The sequence below is a fragment of the Drosophila biarmipes genome, unplaced genomic scaffold (genome assembly GCF_025231255.1).
Source record: "Drosophila biarmipes strain raj3 unplaced genomic scaffold, RU_DBia_V1.1 ptg000017l, whole genome shotgun sequence".
Lineage (NCBI taxonomy): Eukaryota > Metazoa > Arthropoda > Insecta > Diptera > Drosophilidae > Drosophila > Drosophila biarmipes.
Window position 1 is genome coordinate 1,081,883 of NW_026114535.1, and position 20,245 is coordinate 1,102,127.

Consider the following 20,245-nt stretch of genomic DNA (forward strand, 5'->3'; position numbering starts at 1 on the left):
GCAATATACTTGAACATTTTCGATAGCGGGCTTGCTAAGTTCAATTGAAATCCTAACATGAATAGGTCCCGATTTAACCAATTCATCTTGATATGATAAGTCTATTACGATAATAGGAACTTTAGTTTTAAACTCTGCGGGTGATAGTAAAGGAGATTCACTTCGATTATAGTAGCTAGTTTGAAACTTGCAATACATTTCATATAGGTGAGCAAATCGTTCTTTCTCAAAGTCCAAATTCAAGTCATCGTAGGGATATGTTTCAGAGTTTAAGTAAACCTTCAGATTTCTTAAATTCCTTGTAATCAGATGGTGGTTATATTTAAATGAAATTAAAGCAAATGCGGAATGCAATCGGTAGATTGGATCCACTTTTTATAATATCACTTTAATAATATTTCTTTTAATCGCTGGGTGTTATATGAGGAATTTATCATGTAATATTACTCATATTGAGATGATATTTTTCGACTCTTTGTGCATTCTCAACTATATCTTCCTCACGTTCATCATTTAAATTTTTTGATATCAATAGTACTAGTTCATGTTTAAAATTTTAATACAACTATTTGAAATCTTCAGCAAATTCAAGTAGATTTTAAGGGGTATTGAAAAGTTAAAGTTAGGTCTTAAATTGAAATCGGATCCTCCACTCTATCCGGAATTGTAAAGTCTCTTGCTTTCAATTTCATTTAAAGAAACAAAGTTTTTTATTGTAGAAGTATTACCACTAATCCTTGTTCTATTTATCCCAACAACATTTATTTTATAGCGTATTTCTCATCCTCCCAATAACATTTTGAGTTTCTACCGCTCCCCTTCCTTAATTAGGGTAATATCTCCTTGAAAATTTAGAAGATTCTCATAGGGATTACATATAAATCTTGATTTTAAATTCTAATTCTTATCTGATCATTCGTCTTAAATAATTGTTGATACGGTGAATAACTATTCTTTCTTCGATATACTATCATCAGAGAAAGGTTTTTCTCGTACTGCAAAAATTTCATTCAACCCCACAATTTTAGTTAAACTCGTACTTTGAAGCCCAGTGATTTAAGAATTAACTTGTGTTTCAATGTAAGTGTTTGTCTTTTTAGTTTCGATCCTCTTCCTATAACTTTATGTTTTAAAGTGTGCTGATGATGGTAAGTAGTAACTCTTTTATTATATATAATCATTGTATTAGTTTTAAATGTAAACGAATTCTATAGTTTTCACCACGTAAAAATATAAGTTCACCGTTCTGATCAGTTATGTGGTAAGTAAATGAGATTGTGTGGTATGATGTTCATTTTACAGCCCTGTGGAACATTAACAGCAAACATCGCTTAAAGGTTAATTTAAGGTAATATATAAACCAAATATTACAAATCAAAACATCATTATAAAATTGTTATTTTAAAGAACAAACAGTGCTTATTAGAGGTTGATGTTAAAATTTCCCATAACAATTTTATACAATTTTTAGTTTAAAGAACAATTAAAATGTTGTTTTAGAATTACACTCAATTTTCTTACATTCTTCTATATTTAGTGGTATAGTTTGCACATAACTATTTATACCACCTTCTAATATATAGATTTTATCTTCGTCATTACATCATCATACAAAACCAGAATGTCGTCTTTAACCTCTTTTTTGTTAAGGTTTTGAAATTCAGAAAAAAAAAATATTATTAGCATATATAAATATTATTTTGTTTATGTGTATATTATTTAGCAAATTTAAAGCAATTTATTCTTAATGTTGCTGGGGGATATTAATATTTCGTTTAGATTTTCGTTGGTGGTGGCGATTAGTTAAATATTTTGTATTCCTACGTTTAGATTTATTCTCACTACGTTTAACATGCGATCTACTATATATATTATTGTAGTGATATTTAACATCTACCCTAGCACTTTTATATGTTACGGTGAAGAATCTATTTAACCCCCTTCTTCCAAAACCAGGTGTCCCCCTATTTTCCTTTCATTCTCAATTAATTGGTTTTTAAAATTCTCTATTATTCCTCTCTTTGTAAATTCTTTTGAGAGTTATGCATGTTTTCTATGCTTTTTAACTTTTGACTTGTTTTTCTTTTTTTGGAACTCGTCCTACACATTCGATTTCGGTATCACTATCATTGAGATGTATAACTTATTTTAGGTGCTTGACTTACGTTTCGAAATTCTGCCTCACTATCATTAATATCTATAACAATTTTTTGCGATTTTTCAGATCCTATGCTTTTATTTTCTATTTTCTCAACATTTGTATCTTTAGTAATAATATCAAAAGGATTGGGTGGGCTTGCTGTTGTTATTGAAGATATTGTTGTTGTTGTTGCTGATGTTGCTGTAGTTGCAGATGTAGCTGTAGTTGCAGATGTAGTTGTTGTTGCAGAGGTAGTTGTTGTTGTAGATGTTGGGGTACTTGATTATTCTTCCTCCTCCAGACTACTTATCAAAGTAGGTGGGTTTGATATTGATGTTGATGTTGTAGGTGTAGTTTTTGTTTTTATTTTTTCTTTAACTGTGCTTGCAGTTGAGGAGTTTTCATTAATACCATTATTAGTACTTTCACTTCACTTTTTAAATTTTTTCATTATCATCACAAGTTTTGTTAATAAGATCCATAAAAATATGGCTACCTTTCAATATCTTGACTTTCAAATCAATTTTTATTATTTTTTTTTTAATTTCGGCATATTGATGAATAGTCCAATTGAGTTATTCGAATTAGATGGGTTTTCAATAATCGTCATTTCACTGGGCACCGGTAACATTTTCACAAGAGGATTTATTAGGGAAAATAAAAAAAATTGTATCAATAATGACAATTTTTTTTTTTTTAATAAATGAACGAATGCACGCGAATAAACGATCCGAAATTGACATGCGTGAACGAATAGACGAAATACTTTCCCTTTAAAACCTCCAGATTTGTATACGTATATATAAATATATACATGAGTCTATTTCACGCATTGACGTCAATGCGTACATTTTAATTATTCTATGCTTCAAGTTGTTGTTTTTGTGAATCCAACTATCTGCTAATTTTAAAAAAGTCTACACAGTGCGTAACTATACAATCATCTTTTTGTTTTAGAATCTTTAGAGTTCAAGTTCCATACGCTCTCTTAATCTACTCAACACACAAACACATAATCAATTCCATTCGAATTCTTATCTTTACATGTTTGTTCACACTTTATAAATAGAAATTGGGCGTGTGAAGAAACATAATTTGATATGACACATTGACGTCAATGCGTACATTTTAATTTTTCTATGCCCTCGCTTGTTTTTTATAGAATTTCTTTTTTGTGAATCCAACTATCTTCTGATTTTGAAAAGCCTAGCCAACGCAAAAGCACATAATCACCTTTTTGTTTCAGAATCTTTTAAACAAGATAAGTATTAGGAAATTTTGTTTTTTTTTTTAATTTCTTGTTTTTAGAAGTTCCCTTGAATTGGATCACCTTCAAGTCTTCAAGTATGTATTTTGTACTTTCTGATTTCGAAAAATTTCCGTAGTCCAGTTTGGAGGACAACCTCTTTCAAAGACATGCTTATATTTAAGTATTCGCACATGATCCCTTTCTTTAAACTCTCCATTTGTGAATAAGTTTACATGATTGTATGATCTCATCAAAATCTGTTTTTCAATTTTAACATTAACATCAATGGGCTTTATTTTAATTGTTCTATACTTCCATTTGGTATAATTATTAACCAATTCTTTGTATATTTGAAGCAATGTGTATTTTCCATTAAAACTGAACTCACGCCGCATTAGTTATTTTAGTATTCTGTACCAGTTTACTTATTTCATCATCAACATAAAATGTGGTTGCAATATCATTTTCATGAATGGGGATAGGGAATTTTTAAATCGTTTCCTCTGAATATTTAAATGTCCATTATAATCATTGAGAATACTTTGGAATTTTTTCTTTCATCATTTATATCATTTAAAGAACAACCAAACTTATCAACTAACATTTTATTTATAAAATAAATAATGAAATAACGGTATATTTCGTATCGAAATTAATTGGTAAGACCTCTTCTTCGTTTTTACGACGTGAAAATGGACTACTTAAAAGTATTGTTCCATCTGTTCCATCTTTACTTTCCAACTCTGATACTCTTTTATTTCGTAGTTGAAATGATTTAGTTATAGTTCCCATTTGTTGTGATTTCGCTTCGTTAATTTTCTCATCCACACAAAATTTAATATCCAAATCATTTCTATTTATTGGTTTTGAAGACTTTTTTATTCTTTTTTTCTAAACATTTATGTGACCATCAGTTTCTAGATTTTAACCTGTTAGACTCTCAACTTCCCTAATGAAAAGTGAGGAAAAATCTCTATTATTTGAAAAGTGACCAAACTTGTCAATAGACATTTTACTATTAAACAAAATGAGAAAATGTTTTCCATTTTATTAGTATATTACTTTTGCTTCACGCAATTCTTCTAATATTGAAAGAATTTTATTAGTATGGTTATTATTACCAGCAGCTCTTGATGCCATAAACAGTTACAATCTTTCAAAAAGTTCATTAACATTATCCCAATAAACATCATTTTGTGGTAATTTTTGTAGTCTCATATACCCAGAACCAGTATATTCTTCATTTACTGAAGACGACGATATTAATGGTTTAATAATTAAAGAATATTTTTTAGAGGGATTTCCTTTTATTTGACCATCTGGTTGATAGTTTCTTTTGTGAGCACTTGTTTCAATTAAAATGTTTCTATATGATTGTAAATCGTTCTTAGTATAAACCTTATGAAATGAAAAATTAAAGAGTATAAATTTCCACTTCCTAATTCAATTACATTTTTTTTTTAATTTTAATGTACTATTACCCGGAAAAAAAAATAAAATATTATTTTCTCTTGGTCCATAACTATTATATAAAATCTTTTCTTGTTTCAACTGATTAATGTTGATATTATACTTCACCCCGGTTTCTTCATATATATATTCGTTTAAATCATCTATATGAGAGTGTTGTGAAACATCAGATTCATCTATAAGAGATTGATGAGAAATGTCAGATTCATTTATATCAGAGTGTTCTGAGTAAGCATCAACATAAGCATCACTATCACTTTCAATTACTCTCTTCTGTACCCATTTTTTAAATTTAGGTTCTCTTATTTTCTCTTTCTTGAACTCAGTCTTAACATTGTGTGTATCATTAATATACTTTTTTTTCTTATTTAATTTTTTATTTTCAATTAGTAGTTCATGTAAAGGGTCTGTAATAGGTTTAAAAGTTTCCTCCAAATTTGATACGTTCTCATTTTTTATTTGCTTTAATTCATCAAATTTTCTTTTTAATGAATTCCTACTTTTCGTCAACTGTTCTAAAAGATTTCGCCTCATTGTTGTAGTTTTCTCTGGTACTCATGTGCTACTGGGGAAAAAAGTAGTAAAATCTAAATATTTATAACAAAGTGTTTTGAGTTTAATGAAATTTTTCTTTTATTTGATAAAATAAATACATTAATAATATTAAAAATGAATACATTTTAAGCTTTATTTAATTCTGAAACGAGGTTGTTATCATTCCTTCCTTTTCTTTTAGTGTTCTATTAAAACGTTTCACAATAGATGCTTTAAGAGTACTAAATGTTGAGTAATGATAAATTTCGTAACGTTTCATCAATTCTCTAAATTGTTTATTATAGAATTTATTTCCCTTATCTGTTTCTAAATTCTTCTTTTCCTATGCTCTTGTAACTTTTTCTGCATTTTTTGATTTTATTGCTCCACCCCGATTTGATTCGAGGTCTTAATCTAAAAATTTCTTGTTTCTGGGTTATTTAGAAATTTCATAAGATGTATTCTGTACTAGTTTACTTATTTCATCATCAACATAAAATGTTGAATGGGGGGTAGGGAAATTTTAAATCGTTTCCTCTGAATAGTTAAATGTCCATCATAATCATTGAGAATACTTTGGAATTTTTCTAAATCTTTTATCATTTATATCATTTAAAAAACAACCAAACTTATCAACTGACATTTTAATTATAAAATAAAAAATGAAATAACGGTATATTTATGTATGATCGAAATTAATTGTTAAGACCTCTTCTTCGTTTTTACGACGTGAAAATGGACTACTTAAAAGTATTGTTCCATCTATCTGTATCTGATCAGAAGGAATGATTGGTGCGGGTTTTTTAAAATTTATCAAGAAGCTCTTATAATGTATTATGTATATACTCCATTTGAGTTACCATTTTTATTACTTTACTTTCCAACTCTGATACTCTTTTACTTCGTAGTTTAAATGATTTAGTTATAGTTTCCATTTGTTGTGATTTCGCTTCGTTAATTTTCTCATCTACACAAAATTTAATATCCAAATCATTTCTATTTATTGGTTTTGAAGACTTTTTTATTCTTTTTTTCTAAACATTTATGTGACCATCAGTGTCTAGATTTGAACCTGTAAGACTCTCAACTTCCCTTATGAAAAGTGAGGAAAAATCTCTATCATTTGAAAAGTGACCAAACTTGTCAATAGACATTTTACTATTAAACAAAATGAGAAAATGTTCTCCATTTTATAACATATTATTTTTGCTTCACGCAATTCTTCTATTATTGAAAGAATTTTATTAGTATGGTTATTATTACCAGGAGCTCTTGATGCCATTAGCAGTTACAATCTTTCAACAAGTTCATTAACATTATCCCAATATACATCATTTTGTGGTAATTTTTGTAGTCTCATATACCCAGAACCAGTATATTCTTCATTTACTGAAGACGACGATATTAATGGTTTAATAATTGAAGAATATTTTTTTAGAGGGATTTCCTTTTATTTGACCATCTGGTGGATAGTTTCTTTTGTGAGCACTTGTTTCAATTAAAATGTTTCTATATGATTCTATCATCATTCTTAGTATAAACCTTATGAAATGAAAAATTAAAGAGTATAAATTTCCACTTCCTAATTACATTACATTTTTTTTTAATTTTAAGTGTACTATTACCCAACATAAAAATATTATTGTCTTCCCTTGGTCCATAACTATTATCTAAAATCATTTCTTGTTTTAACTGATTAATGTTGATATTATACTTCACCCGGGTTTCTTCATATACACTTTCATTTAAATCATTTATATGAAACTGTTGTGAAACATCAGAATCATCTATAAGAGATTGATGAGAAATGTCAGATTCATCTATATGAGAGTGTTGTGAGTAAGCATCAACATAAGCATCACTATCACTTTCAATTACTCTCTTCTGTACCCATTTTTTAAATTTAGGTTCTCTTATTTTCTCTTTCTTGCACTCAGTCTTAACATTGTGTGTATCATTAATATACTTTTTTTTCTTATTTAATTTTTTATTTTCACTTAGTAATTCATGTAAAGGGTCTGTAATAGGTTTAAAAGTTTCCTCCAAATTTGATACGTTCTCATTTTTTATTGGCTTCAATTTATCAAATTTTTTTTTAAAGAATTCCTACTTTTCGTCAACTGTTCTAAAAGATTTCGCCTCATTGTTGTAGTTTTCTCTGGTACTCATGTGCTACTGGGGAAAAAAGTAGTATAACCTAAATATTTATAACAAGGTGATTTGAGCTTAATGAAATTTTATTTTTATTTGATAAAATAAATACATTAATAATATTAAAAATGAATACATTTTGAGCTTTATTTAATTCTAAAACGAGGCTGTTATCATTCCTTTTAATAATACATAACAGATTATCTTTTATATATTCAATGGTCGAATCATCAAAAGTTGAGTATCGTTCCGGCAAGTACAGCATATACTCTTCAAGTTCAAGAGCGAGCGCCATTGCAAAGCTGGTTTTTTTACGTTGAGCTCGTCGAATAGGGTAGCGTACATCCGATTCCACCTTCGTCTTTGTTAAGAGAGGTTTTGGGAGGTTACCATTAAAATCTTTGAGTACCTTTATCATTTCCGCGTTGACCATTTGTAGTTTTTTCTTCATTTAGTTGTTTCTTCTTCTTCTTCTTGTTTTTGTTGTTTGTAGTTGTTGTAGCTGTGGTAAATGTTGTTTGTAGCCGATGTAGTTGTTTTAACTCCATTGTAGATGTTGTTTGTAGTTGTTTTAACTTTTTTTTTTGTTATTGTTTTTTGCTTTCAGTTGTTTTAACTGTTTTTTCTTGTTATTGTTTTTTGTTTTCTTTAGCAGTTTTGGAGATGATTTAGACTGTTTACAGGTGGTTATTTTAAATGTGAGTTCAAATAACTTTTGATCGAGTTTTTATACCCTGAGGTAAACTAACCGTCCTTTTCCTATCTCATTCTTGACTTAGAATTGACCAATCATAGCAGCGAATAGCGTGTAAAATAGGGTGAGTTTCAAGAATCATAGAGAATCATAGAGAAATCACTTAACCATAACGAAAAAGTTAGGGAGGGATAGAGAGTATGAATTGGAAAGACAAGTGTCCACAATTAGTAGTATTAAAGGTTTGTTTTCTCTCATATTTATAGTTAATATTATTTCCCAAGTGTTTCACAACTTCTTTTGGGGGTTGTAAATTTCCAAAACTATCAAAATGATGTATACTTTTTTATTTTTGTTGTAAGCAAACCCAAAATGGTACATTTGATGAACTATCATCTAGGTTTATAATTCCGGACTCTTCTCTCCAAGGAGATTTTGGTCGTGAGTCTCTCATAAATACACCTGGGAAATGTGGAATATACTTTTGTCCAAAATTCAAAATTTCAAAATTTGAAAGCGGTTTTTTAGGTAGCTTAGTAATCAGTTTTTTGGATTTCCTCTAAATGGATTGAGATATAATCCGTAACCTTTTCTCTAAGATTTTAGAAACATACCTTCACCCACCTTATTACTTTCTATTTTTGTATTATGTCGTTTACTCTCTTCTAATTGTTTTTTTCCTATATTTGCATTATTAATAGTTTTAACAATGGCTGCACTACCAGAGGCAAGACTACCTAATGCACTTAGTGCAAACGGGTACAATAGGTAAAAAACCACCAATTTTTGGTACATTTATGACACGAGAAATCTTATTCTTTTTATTTCTACCAATTGATTTACTGACGGCTTTACGCGCAACCTTGATTGCACTCACTAGATTTAGTGGTTTCTGAGTTTTCAATGCCCGTATTCCTGTTTAGATAACATTTGAAAAACTCTTTACCTTTGATCTCCTTTAGTTACACTTTCTCTTTGTTCCCTTCTTCACACCCATTCCGAATTTCTTTTTCGTTTTCATAATATTTGTCACCAAGTATGCTTCTCTTTTCTCTGCAATACTACTATCTTTTGATCCAACACGTTCCCACGCTTTATTTATTAATACTGCATCAGTCTTATGTCGAACAGCTAGATCCTTATTTTGTGAAAATGCAATATCATGTACTCTACAAGTTTTATCCAATTGATTTATCCCACGATCACCGCGCTCCAACCTTTGTTCCAGGTCCACAAAAATTATAGCCAGGAATATGTGCTTCAAATGGAAGTGTGTTAATTATTTTATTTGTAATACCACTACCTCGTTTCAAGTTTGAACTCTGACTGCAAAAATTATAAAAACTTTTACCCATTTTATAAAATGTTTAATCAAGGAGCATTTCTCATCGAATGAACTACATTACACACATGAATATTCGTTGAATACGTCAAAAACAAGAAATCTGTGTTAGAAATATCGAGGGTGGTGATCAATAATTTAAAAATTCAGTTCCGCGACATAGTTCTTTATTACGCAATACAATAAGAGCATTGGTTGTCGGTCCGTCAAACTGTGGAAAAACAAATGTTATGCTCAGTCTTATTGAAAGTCCAAACGGACCTAAATTTGAGAATATATATGTGTTCTCAAAGAGTTTATATCAACCAAAGTATGAGTATTTAGAGAAACTAATTAAACCCATAAAAGGTATGGGACATTATACACTCTCACAAAATTATGAAGTTTTACCGCCCGCTAAGGCTATAAAAAACTCTATTTTGATGATGTCGCTTGTGAAAAACAAAACAACATTCGCTCATAGTTTTGTATGGGACGTCACAAAAATATAGATTTTTTTACCTATGTCAAACATATACTCACATTCCAAAACGAATATGATTATAATGTTTAAACAAGATGATTTAAGTATGCGACACATATATCGTGATCATGTAAATACTGATATGTCCTATGATTCATTTATGAAAATTTGTCTAAAGTGCTGGAGCGATAAATACGGATTCCTCATAATAAGTACAGATAAGGAGGTGGAAAAAGGAAGATATGGGAAGGGTTTAAATGAATTTATAATTATTTGAGAATATAAATTTCGTTCTGTAAGCTATATTTTCACAGTTCATTATTAAATTAAAAAATGAGTAGATCATTCACTCTTACATTAAATGGTAATGAACCCATTACAAACATTTCTTATTTCCCACCCATTGAACTGACGAATGGTGACTATGAGTGTGCACTCATTGACTTTCATATGTGCAACTCTATACCCAATGTTGATAAAATTAATAATCTATTTCATATTGGTGATAAAGTTATTCAACTCCCCATAGAATCATATGAACTCAATGATATTTATAATTTTTTAAAAAATAAACTAAGAGATTATGATTTTGAGAAAACATTTCGAATGGAAAGTAATAATAACACACTTAAAGTTTATATTATAACTACCAAGGAACCTATTTATTTTAATGGAAACAACTCCATTGGACAATTGCTTGGTTTCAATAAAAAAATAATCTACCCCGACCTGAAAAAAACATATATATCGGACCAACCTGTCAATATTTTAAAAATAAACACAATACGCTAAGTATTTAATATTCTGAGCGTATCATATATTGATAGTAGACAAGATCTTTCATTATACGAAATCAGAATTAATGTTCCACTGGGCTATATAATGAACATCACACCACACAATCTTATTTACTTACCAGTCAACACTAGAGAAATAAGTACACTCTCTATACACATAACTGATCAGAACGGTGAACTTATTAATTAACGCGGTGAAAACGATACAATTCGTTTACATTTAAGATTAATACAATGATTATATATAATAAAAGAGGTGATATTTGCCATCATCAGCACACTTTAAAACATAAAGTTATAGGAAGAGGATCGAAAGTAATAAGACACACACTTACATTAAAAAACAAGTTAATTCTTAAATCACTGGGCTTCAAAGTAAGAGTTTAACTAAACTTGAATGAAAAATTGGCAGTACGAGAAAAACCTTTCGCTGATGATAGTATATCGAAGAAAGTATATCACAGTTATTCACCGTATCAACAATCATTTAAACCGAATGATGAGAGAAGAATTACAATTCAAAATCAAGATTTATATGTACTCCCCCATGAGAGTCTTCTAAATTTTCAAGGAGATATTACCCTAATTAAGGAAGGGGGAGCGGTTGAAACTCAAAATGTTTTTGGGAGGATGAAAAATAATTGCATGGCATAATTTTTAGATGAAATACGCTATGAAATAAATGATGTTAAGATAGATAGAAGCAGGTTTAGTGGTATTACTTCTACAATAAAAAACTTTGTTTCTTTAAATCAATTTTAGTTTTTTAATTTTTACAATTCTGGATGAAGTGCAGGACCCGATTTCAATTTAACAACTCACTTTAACTTTTCAATACCCCTTAAAAATCCACTTGGATTTGCTGAAGATTTCAAAAAAGTTTAATTACATTGTAAACATGAACTAGTACTATTGATATCAAAAAATTTAAATTATATACTTGAGGAAGGTAAAATTGAGAATGCACAAAGAGTCGGAAAATATCATCTCAATATGACTAATATTACATGAAAAATTCCTCATATAACACCCAGCGATTCAACGAAAATTAAAATGTATGATATTATAAAAAGTGGATTCAATCTACCGATTGCGTTCCGCAGTTGGGATACATACATTAATCCTATAATAAGTCACGGAACACATCATGTTTGGAATGTTAAATTAGCTGCTAACCGTGAACGTCCACGATTTGCTTTAATTGCATTTAAATATAACCACCATCTGATTACAAGAAATTTAAGAAATCTAAAGGTCTACTTAAACTCTGAAACATATCCCTACGATGACTTGAATTTGGACTTTGAGAAAGAACGACTTGCTCACCTTTATGAAATGTATTGCAAGTTTCAAACTAGCTACTATAATCGAAGTGAATCTCCTTTACTATCACCTGCAGAGTTTAAAACTAAAGTTCCTATTATCGTAATAGACTTATCATATCAAGATGAAATGGTTAAATGGGGACCTATTGATGTTAGGATTTCAATTGAACTTAGCAAGCCCGCTATCGAAAATGTTCAAGTATATTGCGTGCTGATACATGATCGTTTAGTTGAATATGATACGTTGAATGACCTAGTTCAGCGGATTGTTTAACAATCAATCAATCATGAGTGAAGACATTGTTGCATTTGATGTACAAGGATTTCAAGGAAATAATAATAAATTTATTCTAAAGAAATTGGAGTCGTATTCAAAAACGAAACAATCTTGAACTCTAATTTTCTCATACACTCTTTATATGGTTTTATTGAATTGAATAAAAAATGTAGAAAAACAGCTACTTGGTTAACAAAAAAACATCATAAAATTTGCTGGAACGATGGAGTATACTTTTTTCATAAAAGCACAAATGTATTTAGCAGAAATAATTAGAAAAAATGAAATAATTTGTAATTTGTAGACTTGGTCTTGGATGGTAATTACTTGAACAGGGGTGTAATGTTTCTGTACTGTAGCTGTACTGTAGCTGTACTGTATCTGTACTGTAGCTGAACTGTATCTGTACTGTATTTGTACTGTAACTATACTGTATACGCATAAGAAAACATTGCTCACACACACACACCTTTGGGTGAGAAAAAAACAAGACAACACATGACAAAACACCCCACCCACTTTCACCATTTCTCTGGGGTGATCCTCATACCTCACACCCTTTCTAACTTAATTAAGTGACCTTTTTATGCTAATTAGGTCATTATGACACCTGTGTGCAATCATGCGTGACTAATTAGGGTCATCACCATCCCCTTTTTTTGACATGATTTCTTAACTAGTAAGCCAGGATCCGTTTTATCCCACTGTGTAAAAATTTCTTAATAATATGTCTATATTTGTATGCTCCTGTACTCTTGATTCAGTTATTAGGGTTAAAGCCTACTCTTTAAAATTTCGTTTCTAAAATAATTTTTTAATACATCTTTAAATCATGATCATGATAGTATTCAGGTTTACTAAGAAAAATTAGAGAGTACAGACCAGGAGTCAGATCACAACTCATTCCACTAAAAAATGTTATTTTATTATCATTAATTTTTAGTTCTTTATTCCCCAATGTTAATGAATTTTCTTCAATCTTTTCCGTCTCCATTTTCTCTTTTTCTACATCTTCCTCTATATTCCTCTGTGAAAAGAATTAGTTATTGGAATTACTTTACTTCGTAAAATTATATTTCGATTAGATTTGAGATCTTTCTCATTAGTTGTAGAGTATAAATCGTTCAACTCTTCCTCATCATCATCGTATTTTGTATATTTATTCAATTCACGTTTTACTTTTATACTGTCTTTTACATTAGATGTCTTTTGTCTTTTTTTTATTTTCCTTAACGAGTTCATGTAAGGGTTCGGTAAAGGTTTTAAAAATTACCTCCAATTGTAAATTCGTCTGATTTCTGACTTATTTGAGATCATCGAATTTTTCCGTCAATGCGAACCTAGACATAATATTCATCGTAGTATATTTTACAAGTATTATAGGAAATGAATTTAAATTTTTTTCGAAATTCATGTAGTCACTCCTCAGTTACTAAACAAATACTGTTTAGGAAACGTCATTTTCTGTAAAATTTATATACCATTTTCCCATAAAAATGATTCGATATATTTTTTTCATTATATTTAAAAAAAAGTGCATTTATTGTTATACCCTTGCAGAGGAAATAATGATTTCAGTCAGAAGTTTGCAATGCAGTGAAGGAGACGTTTACGACCCCATAAAGTATATATATTCTTGATCAGCGTAACAAGGCGAGCCATGTCCGTCTGTCCATCTGTCCGTCCTTCTGCCCCTCTATCCGTCCGTCTGTCCGTCAGTTTCTTCGCTAACTAGTCTCTCAGCTTTAAAGCTATCGGGCTGAAACTTTCCCAGCCTGATCGGACAACTATATCTTATAGCTTCCATAGGAACAATCGGTGAAAAAATTTTAAAAAAATTATACTTTCGTGTTTTTTAACATATACCTTCCTTAGCTTGGATATAACATTTTTAAATTAGTTCTGAATTTCGAATCGGACGACTATATCATATAGCTGTCATAGAAACGATCGGATGTTTGGTGGGAAATAATCTGCTTTTCATGGTTCATAATGGTGATTAAGATTTTTGGACGTGCTACGGTTGTTACCCGTTGTTACCTGGATGGTTTAGACTTGGTCTTGGATGGTAATTACTTGAACAGGGGTGTAATGTTTCTGTACTGTAGCTGTACTGTAGCTGTACTGTATCTGTACTGTAGCTGAACTGTATCTGTACTGTATCTGTACTGTAACTATACTGTATCGGTTTATTTGTCAGCTTTTACCAGCTGTTTTAGTCCATCGTTAAGAATAATCAAAGTTCTTGTTCACTAGATGACGATCGATGTGAGGTAAAGACTTAGACTGTGAAGTTCAACGCGTGCGTGTTCACTTTTTATACCATACAGAGCTCACACGTACACGTACCCACACATTGATTTTCAACCCCCAAATGTTAATTAACCAACCAAATATACCTTTTATGACTCCACATCTTCTACGAAAGAAAGTATAAAAGCGAGGCACAGGTGTCCACAGTTGTACGTATCAAAGTCTTGAACTATATCGTAATTGTATTATATTCTATAACCCAAGTGAACGGTGAATTATAGAGCGTTTTCTATAATTATAACTCATTTAAATCAGAATATGGGGGTGCAGGAAACTCTAAGTATAAACTGATTGAACGACCGAAAATTCAAGACTGAGACGACTTTTCTCTTTCAAAGATGATGTTCTACTGATTTTATTACCGAACGCTCGCTAAGCAGATCGGATAGTTATAAGAGGGCTTACAGCTGTACGTGTGTATACATTAGGTTTCTACAGAATTCTATTCAAAATCTGATCCAACACCAAGTATTTCACAACTCCTATAGGTGGCTGTAGACTAAGCTATTGAATAAATGTATATTATTTTTGTTTTTATTATATATAACCCAATGTGTACCACTTGATTGTGCTTTATCTAGTGTAACGAACTAATTTCTTTGGTTTCTGCTCGCTACGGTATTTGTGCGGCTAGCTCAGTAGATTGTGTGTGTTCCTCCCACCAAATTTATATAAACGTGACCGCCCAGTAGTTCAGTGGAAAAGCACAGAATTCTCGGGTTCGGAGTTGGTTTATTGCGGGTATGACTGCAGTCGGCTTTATAACTTGCTCGTCTCGCTGTCTCCGACGGTGTGGGTCGTCTTGTCGCTCCTCGAAGATCCTTGACCGCTGATTGCTCCTGATGTGGCTGGTTGTCTTGTCGCTCCTCGAAGATCCTTGACCGCTGATTTTTCCTGACGTCGCTGGCTCGGTGACTGCTCGGCCACGGTTCAGACTCGCTATGGGGTCAGCCGTGCGGGCTTAGGGAAGCATCACCGTTCTCAGACTAGGGTGAACAGACCGACGAGCTCTCCAGGATCACTCCTCTCGATACCCGACCGCCTGTCCCTTGCTCTGTCCCGGATGGTCCCACGGGCTTCCGCTCAGATCGTGCGGACAGTCAAGGCAGAACGCCAGGAAGCTGCCTCGCTTTTCACTTCGCTTCTGTACCTCGTGTGAACGAACGTTGCACCCTAGCCTCGCCCTTCCGCGTACTGTCCGTGCCGTTTCTGCGGGCACCAGCAAGCAGGACACCACACCGCAACGGCCACGCAAGGAGGATCGCGTGGCCGTTGCGGTGTGGTGTCCTGCTTGCTGGTGGCGATGTCCTGCGAACTACTCCCGACAGGTGGCTGTAGGTCTTGACTTCTGTGCTGGGTTCGAGGGTATACGCCGATCCGGAACTTCTCTCCCTTCTGGCTCGTGACTCTCAGGGTTCTGTTGCGCCGCTCCGGGACTTCTCTCCCTTCTGGCTCGCTACTCTAGGGGTTCCGTTGCGCCGCTCCGGGACTTCTCTCCCTTCTGGCTCGCTACTCTAGGGGTTCTGTTACGCCGCTCCGGGACTTCTCCCCCTTCTGGCTTCCTACTCTCGATTTCAAATCTCAGTCTGGTAGACCCTCCAGGCGTACCGCCAGGACTTCGTCGGCAGGACAGAACAGAACTTGGCCGTGTGGCGCCTCCTTAGACCTCAGCCACCTGTGTCTCAGTTCGGAGATTCCTAGTAATCCCAATCCCGAACGTCTCGACGTGACGATCTTGCTCCTCGTAGGCTCCCACGGCGCTGCCTCCGACGACTCCTTGCTCTCGACTGACTGCCCGCTCTTGACTGTATGATCTCCACTGGATGACTGATGCTGAATGACTGATCTTGACTGACTCTTCTCAATGACTGATCTTGACTGACTGATCTCAACGACTGATCCCGACTGACTGATCTCGCTGCCAGCGCCCTGCGGGTTTATATAGGGCCTCTGGGAACCGTTATTTCCCTTTTGCACACGGCACGCCAAAACTCTCCACATCGGGTCCAAAGTCCATGGTCCCTGTTTGACCCTCTTGTCCTTGACGCACTGCTTCCCGCCGCCGTCCAGCCTGATGCTGCCGTCCCGCTGATCCCGGGGACGCATGCGACATGTTTGTGTGCCGCACCGCTGCTGAGATGTGGCACCTTCTTTTCAAAGTCCAAAGTCCGGTGGCGTCCCGTTACTCCTTTTTGCACACGGCACTCTCGCTCCGCCCGCCAAGTCTCCGCTCTCTCCTTCTCCATTGTTGGTCTCCAAACTCTCTTGGTCTCCGAACCCTCTTGCTCTCCAAACGCTCTCGTTCTCCAAATTCCCTTGTCTCCAAACTCTCTTTCTCTCCAAAACTCTGTTCCTCTCCAAACTCTCACGTTCTCCAAACTCTCTCGTTCTCCGTCCTTGATCTCCAAACTCTCTCGTTCTCCGTCCTCGATCTCCAAACTTTCACGTTCTCCGTCCTCGATCTCCAAACTCTCTCGTTCTCCGTCCTCGATCTCCAAACTCTCTCGTTCTGCGTCCTCGATCTCCAAACTCTCTCGTTCTCCGTCCTCGATCTCCAAACTCTCACGTTCTCCGTCCTCGATCTCCAAACTCTCTCGTTCTCCGTCCTCGATCTCCAAACTCTCTCGTTCTGCGTCCTCGATCTCCAAACTCTCTCGTTCTCCGTCCTCGATCTCCAAACTCTCACGTTCTCCGTCCTCGATCTCCAAACTCTCTCGTTCTCCGTCCTCGATCTCCAAACTCTCTCGTTCTCCGTCCTCGATCTCCAAACTCTCTCGTTCTCCGTCCTCGATCACCAAACTCTCTCGTTCTCCGTCCTCGATCTCCAAACTCTCTCGTTCTCCGTCCTCGATCTCCAAACTCTCTCGTTCTCCGTCCTCGATCTCCAAACTCTCTCGTTCTCCGTCCTCGCTCTTCGCCGCGCCGCCACTACGCGAATTCGCCGCGTACCTGGTGAGCGGCCGGCCATCTGCTGCTGGGATTTGTGGGGAGTTATTCAACCCCTCACATTCCCCCCTTACTTCGGGAAAGATTAAGAAAACTCAGCGCTCCCACTCTCCGGCGTTCCCTTGTATATCCTAGCCATTGAGTCAGGGCGCATCTCGTTCCGGTTCCCTCGGTGCTCCCTCGTTGCTCCCTCGACGTTCCCTCGACGCTTTCCATCTTATTTCCTTTCCACAGCGCCGGTCGTCCTCCGTATAGCAATTTCGAATCTCCCGCGCCGATCCTTCATCTGTTCCCACTGGGCACCGATATTAATCTGCTATCGATACCCAGAGGGCCTGCTCACGATATCGATATCGCAGGTGCGGCGTTGCCATTTGCGAGCCGCGATGTTCATCATCACCGATATTTCCATTTTCTTGTGCCCATCGATCGCACTATCGTCCAGTGCCAATCGACCGCCTATCGAGGCGCCCCCTTCCCTGTTGAATGGTGATTTTGCAATTGTTTATGCCCGTGCACCGGTCGGCAGGTTTTTAGTTTTTTTTTACCCTTTTTACCACTGCGTAAGTATTCCTTTCTTTTGGCAGGTTGCCTTCGTTGACCACGAGTGCCCTTTCAGAATCCAGCAGCTGTGCTTCCTGGTTTGGACCCCGATCCGGCCCGCGATCCCGTCTCCTCGTCTGGGCATGATGTCCTTCTCAGCTGTCTCAGCTGTGCCGACTTCCCCCTTCCTTCGACAGACTGCTGCTGCCAGTCCTAATCAGATCCTTGTAGACCTTCTCCTCGCGTCCTTGGAGCTATCCTTGGACCCCTTTCCTCGCGTCCTTTGGGTATCCTTGGAGCTATCCTTGGACCCCTTTCCTCGCGTCCTTTGGGTATCCTTGGAGCTATCCTTGGACCCCTTTCCTCGTGTCCTTTGGGTATCCTTGGAGCTATCCTTAGGCCCCTTTCCTCGTGTCCTTTGGGTATCCTTGAAGCTATCCTTGGACCCCTTTCCTTGTGACCTCCGGGTATCCTTGGAGCTATCCTTGGACCCTATTCCTCGTGTCCTTTGGGTATCCTTGGAGCTATCCTTGGACCCCTTCCCTCGTGCCCTTCGGGTATCCTTGGAGCTATCTTTGGACCCCTTTCCTTGTGTCCTCCGGGTATCCTTTGAAACTTTACTGTTGCCTTTTGTCTACCGTATCTGCTTGCAGCTGCTCGCTGGTGTTCTGTGTTTGTTGTTGTTTCAGCTCGCTCACGTGGATGGTCCTCTCTTTTTTTGTGTTCACGTGCCGTATTTTGCAGATTACTGGTGACGCAAAATCCGTGACCTGGTAAGGTCCGTCGTATCTTGGGGCCAACTTTGCTGCGAACCCCTCGGCCGCCTTCGACAAATGATGTTCCTTGGCCCACACGACGTCTTCCACCGCTGGTGCCCATTGTCTCCTCCTCAGGTTGTAATGCCTAGCCTGATCCTGGGAGGCTCTCTCCAGATTCCGCCTTACAATCTCGAAGATTTCCCCGAGTTTATTTGCCTTCTCCCCTGGGGTCTCAGTGGGTCGTCCTGCTCCCAAGGTCTCTCTGTCGTATAGGGCGCTCGGCAGTCTCGGTTCTCTGCCTTGAGTAACAAACGCTGGCGTGTATCCTGTGGATTCCGAAACATTCGTATTTACTGCCAGCATGATCTCAGGCCATTTCTTCTCCCAGTTTCTTTGATCCTGCCCTGTGAACTGCACTATCATCGTTTTCACGGTCCTGTTTGCTCTTTCTGTCGGGTTCTCTTGCGGGGTATATGGAGCCGTGAACTGTTGCTTGGCCCCCATCTCGGCCAGGAAACTCTTGAAGATTTTGCTGTTAAACTGCACTCCGTTGTCCGTTATGACTACCTTAGGGACCCCAAACCTTGCGATGATGCGCTCCCTGAACGCTTTCTTTAGGGACTCGGCTGTCGCGCTCCGCAGCGGCACCAATTCAGTCCACTTGGAGAACCTGTCTATCAGCACCAGCAGCATTTGGTTGCCGTGTTTTGAACGCGGCAGGGGTCCGACGAAGTCTGCGCACACTGTAGCCCACGGTTCCTCTGGCACCTGCGTAAGCATTTTCCCAGCTGCCTGCATCTGATTTGGCTTGAATCTGATACATGTCTCGCATCCTCTTACGTGGGCTCGAGCGTCTCGGTGCATACCTGGCCAGTAGTACCGGGCTGCCAGACGTGCTATTGTCCTTCTGCTTCCTACATGGCCAGCTGCCGGTGAGTCGTGGTTCTCTTTAAGCACCGCTTCTCGCAGAGCTTTCGGGACGCACAACTTCCACGTCGCGACATCCTCACTGCCTGCTCTGTGTGGAATGTTCCTGAACAAAGTGTCTCCCTCCATTACGTAGTCCGGGTACTTTTGTGGCTGCGTCCTTATCTTCTCGCGCATGTCCTGAATCCAGCTGCATGCTGCGGAGGCTTCCGGTTTCGGTTTCCTGGGTCAAAATGGCCCCAATACCGTAATCACTTGCGTCCGTCTGCAGAACAAATGGTTTTTCAAAATCTGGACACGCCAGTACCGGGTCTGC

The 20,245-nt window shown here is 36.2% G+C and overlaps 2 protein-coding genes across 26 annotated transcripts in view; one reads left to right on the forward strand and one right to left on the reverse strand.

Annotated features, from left to right (window-relative positions):
• Positions 1–20,245, forward strand: part of LOC108026765 (glutamyl aminopeptidase) — a 502,322-nt gene that overhangs the window by 394,901 nt on the left and 87,176 nt on the right. The gene's annotated exons all lie outside the window — the stretch shown is intronic.
• Positions 1–20,245, reverse strand: part of LOC127012037 (uncharacterized) — a 141,055-nt gene that overhangs the window by 117,984 nt on the left and 2,826 nt on the right. Inside the window, exon 1 of one of the 2 annotated variants that reach the window (XM_050890155.1) lies at positions 16,193–17,007. The exons of the other annotated variant lie outside the window; for it this stretch is intronic. Coding sequence (XP_050746112.1) covers positions 16,337–16,861 — 525 coding nt within the window. The 5' untranslated portion in view covers positions 16,862–17,007 and the 3' untranslated portion in view covers positions 16,193–16,336. Of the gene's footprint in view, positions 1–16,192; positions 17,008–20,245 lie in introns of those variants that run through there. 2 annotated transcript variants of the gene reach the window in all.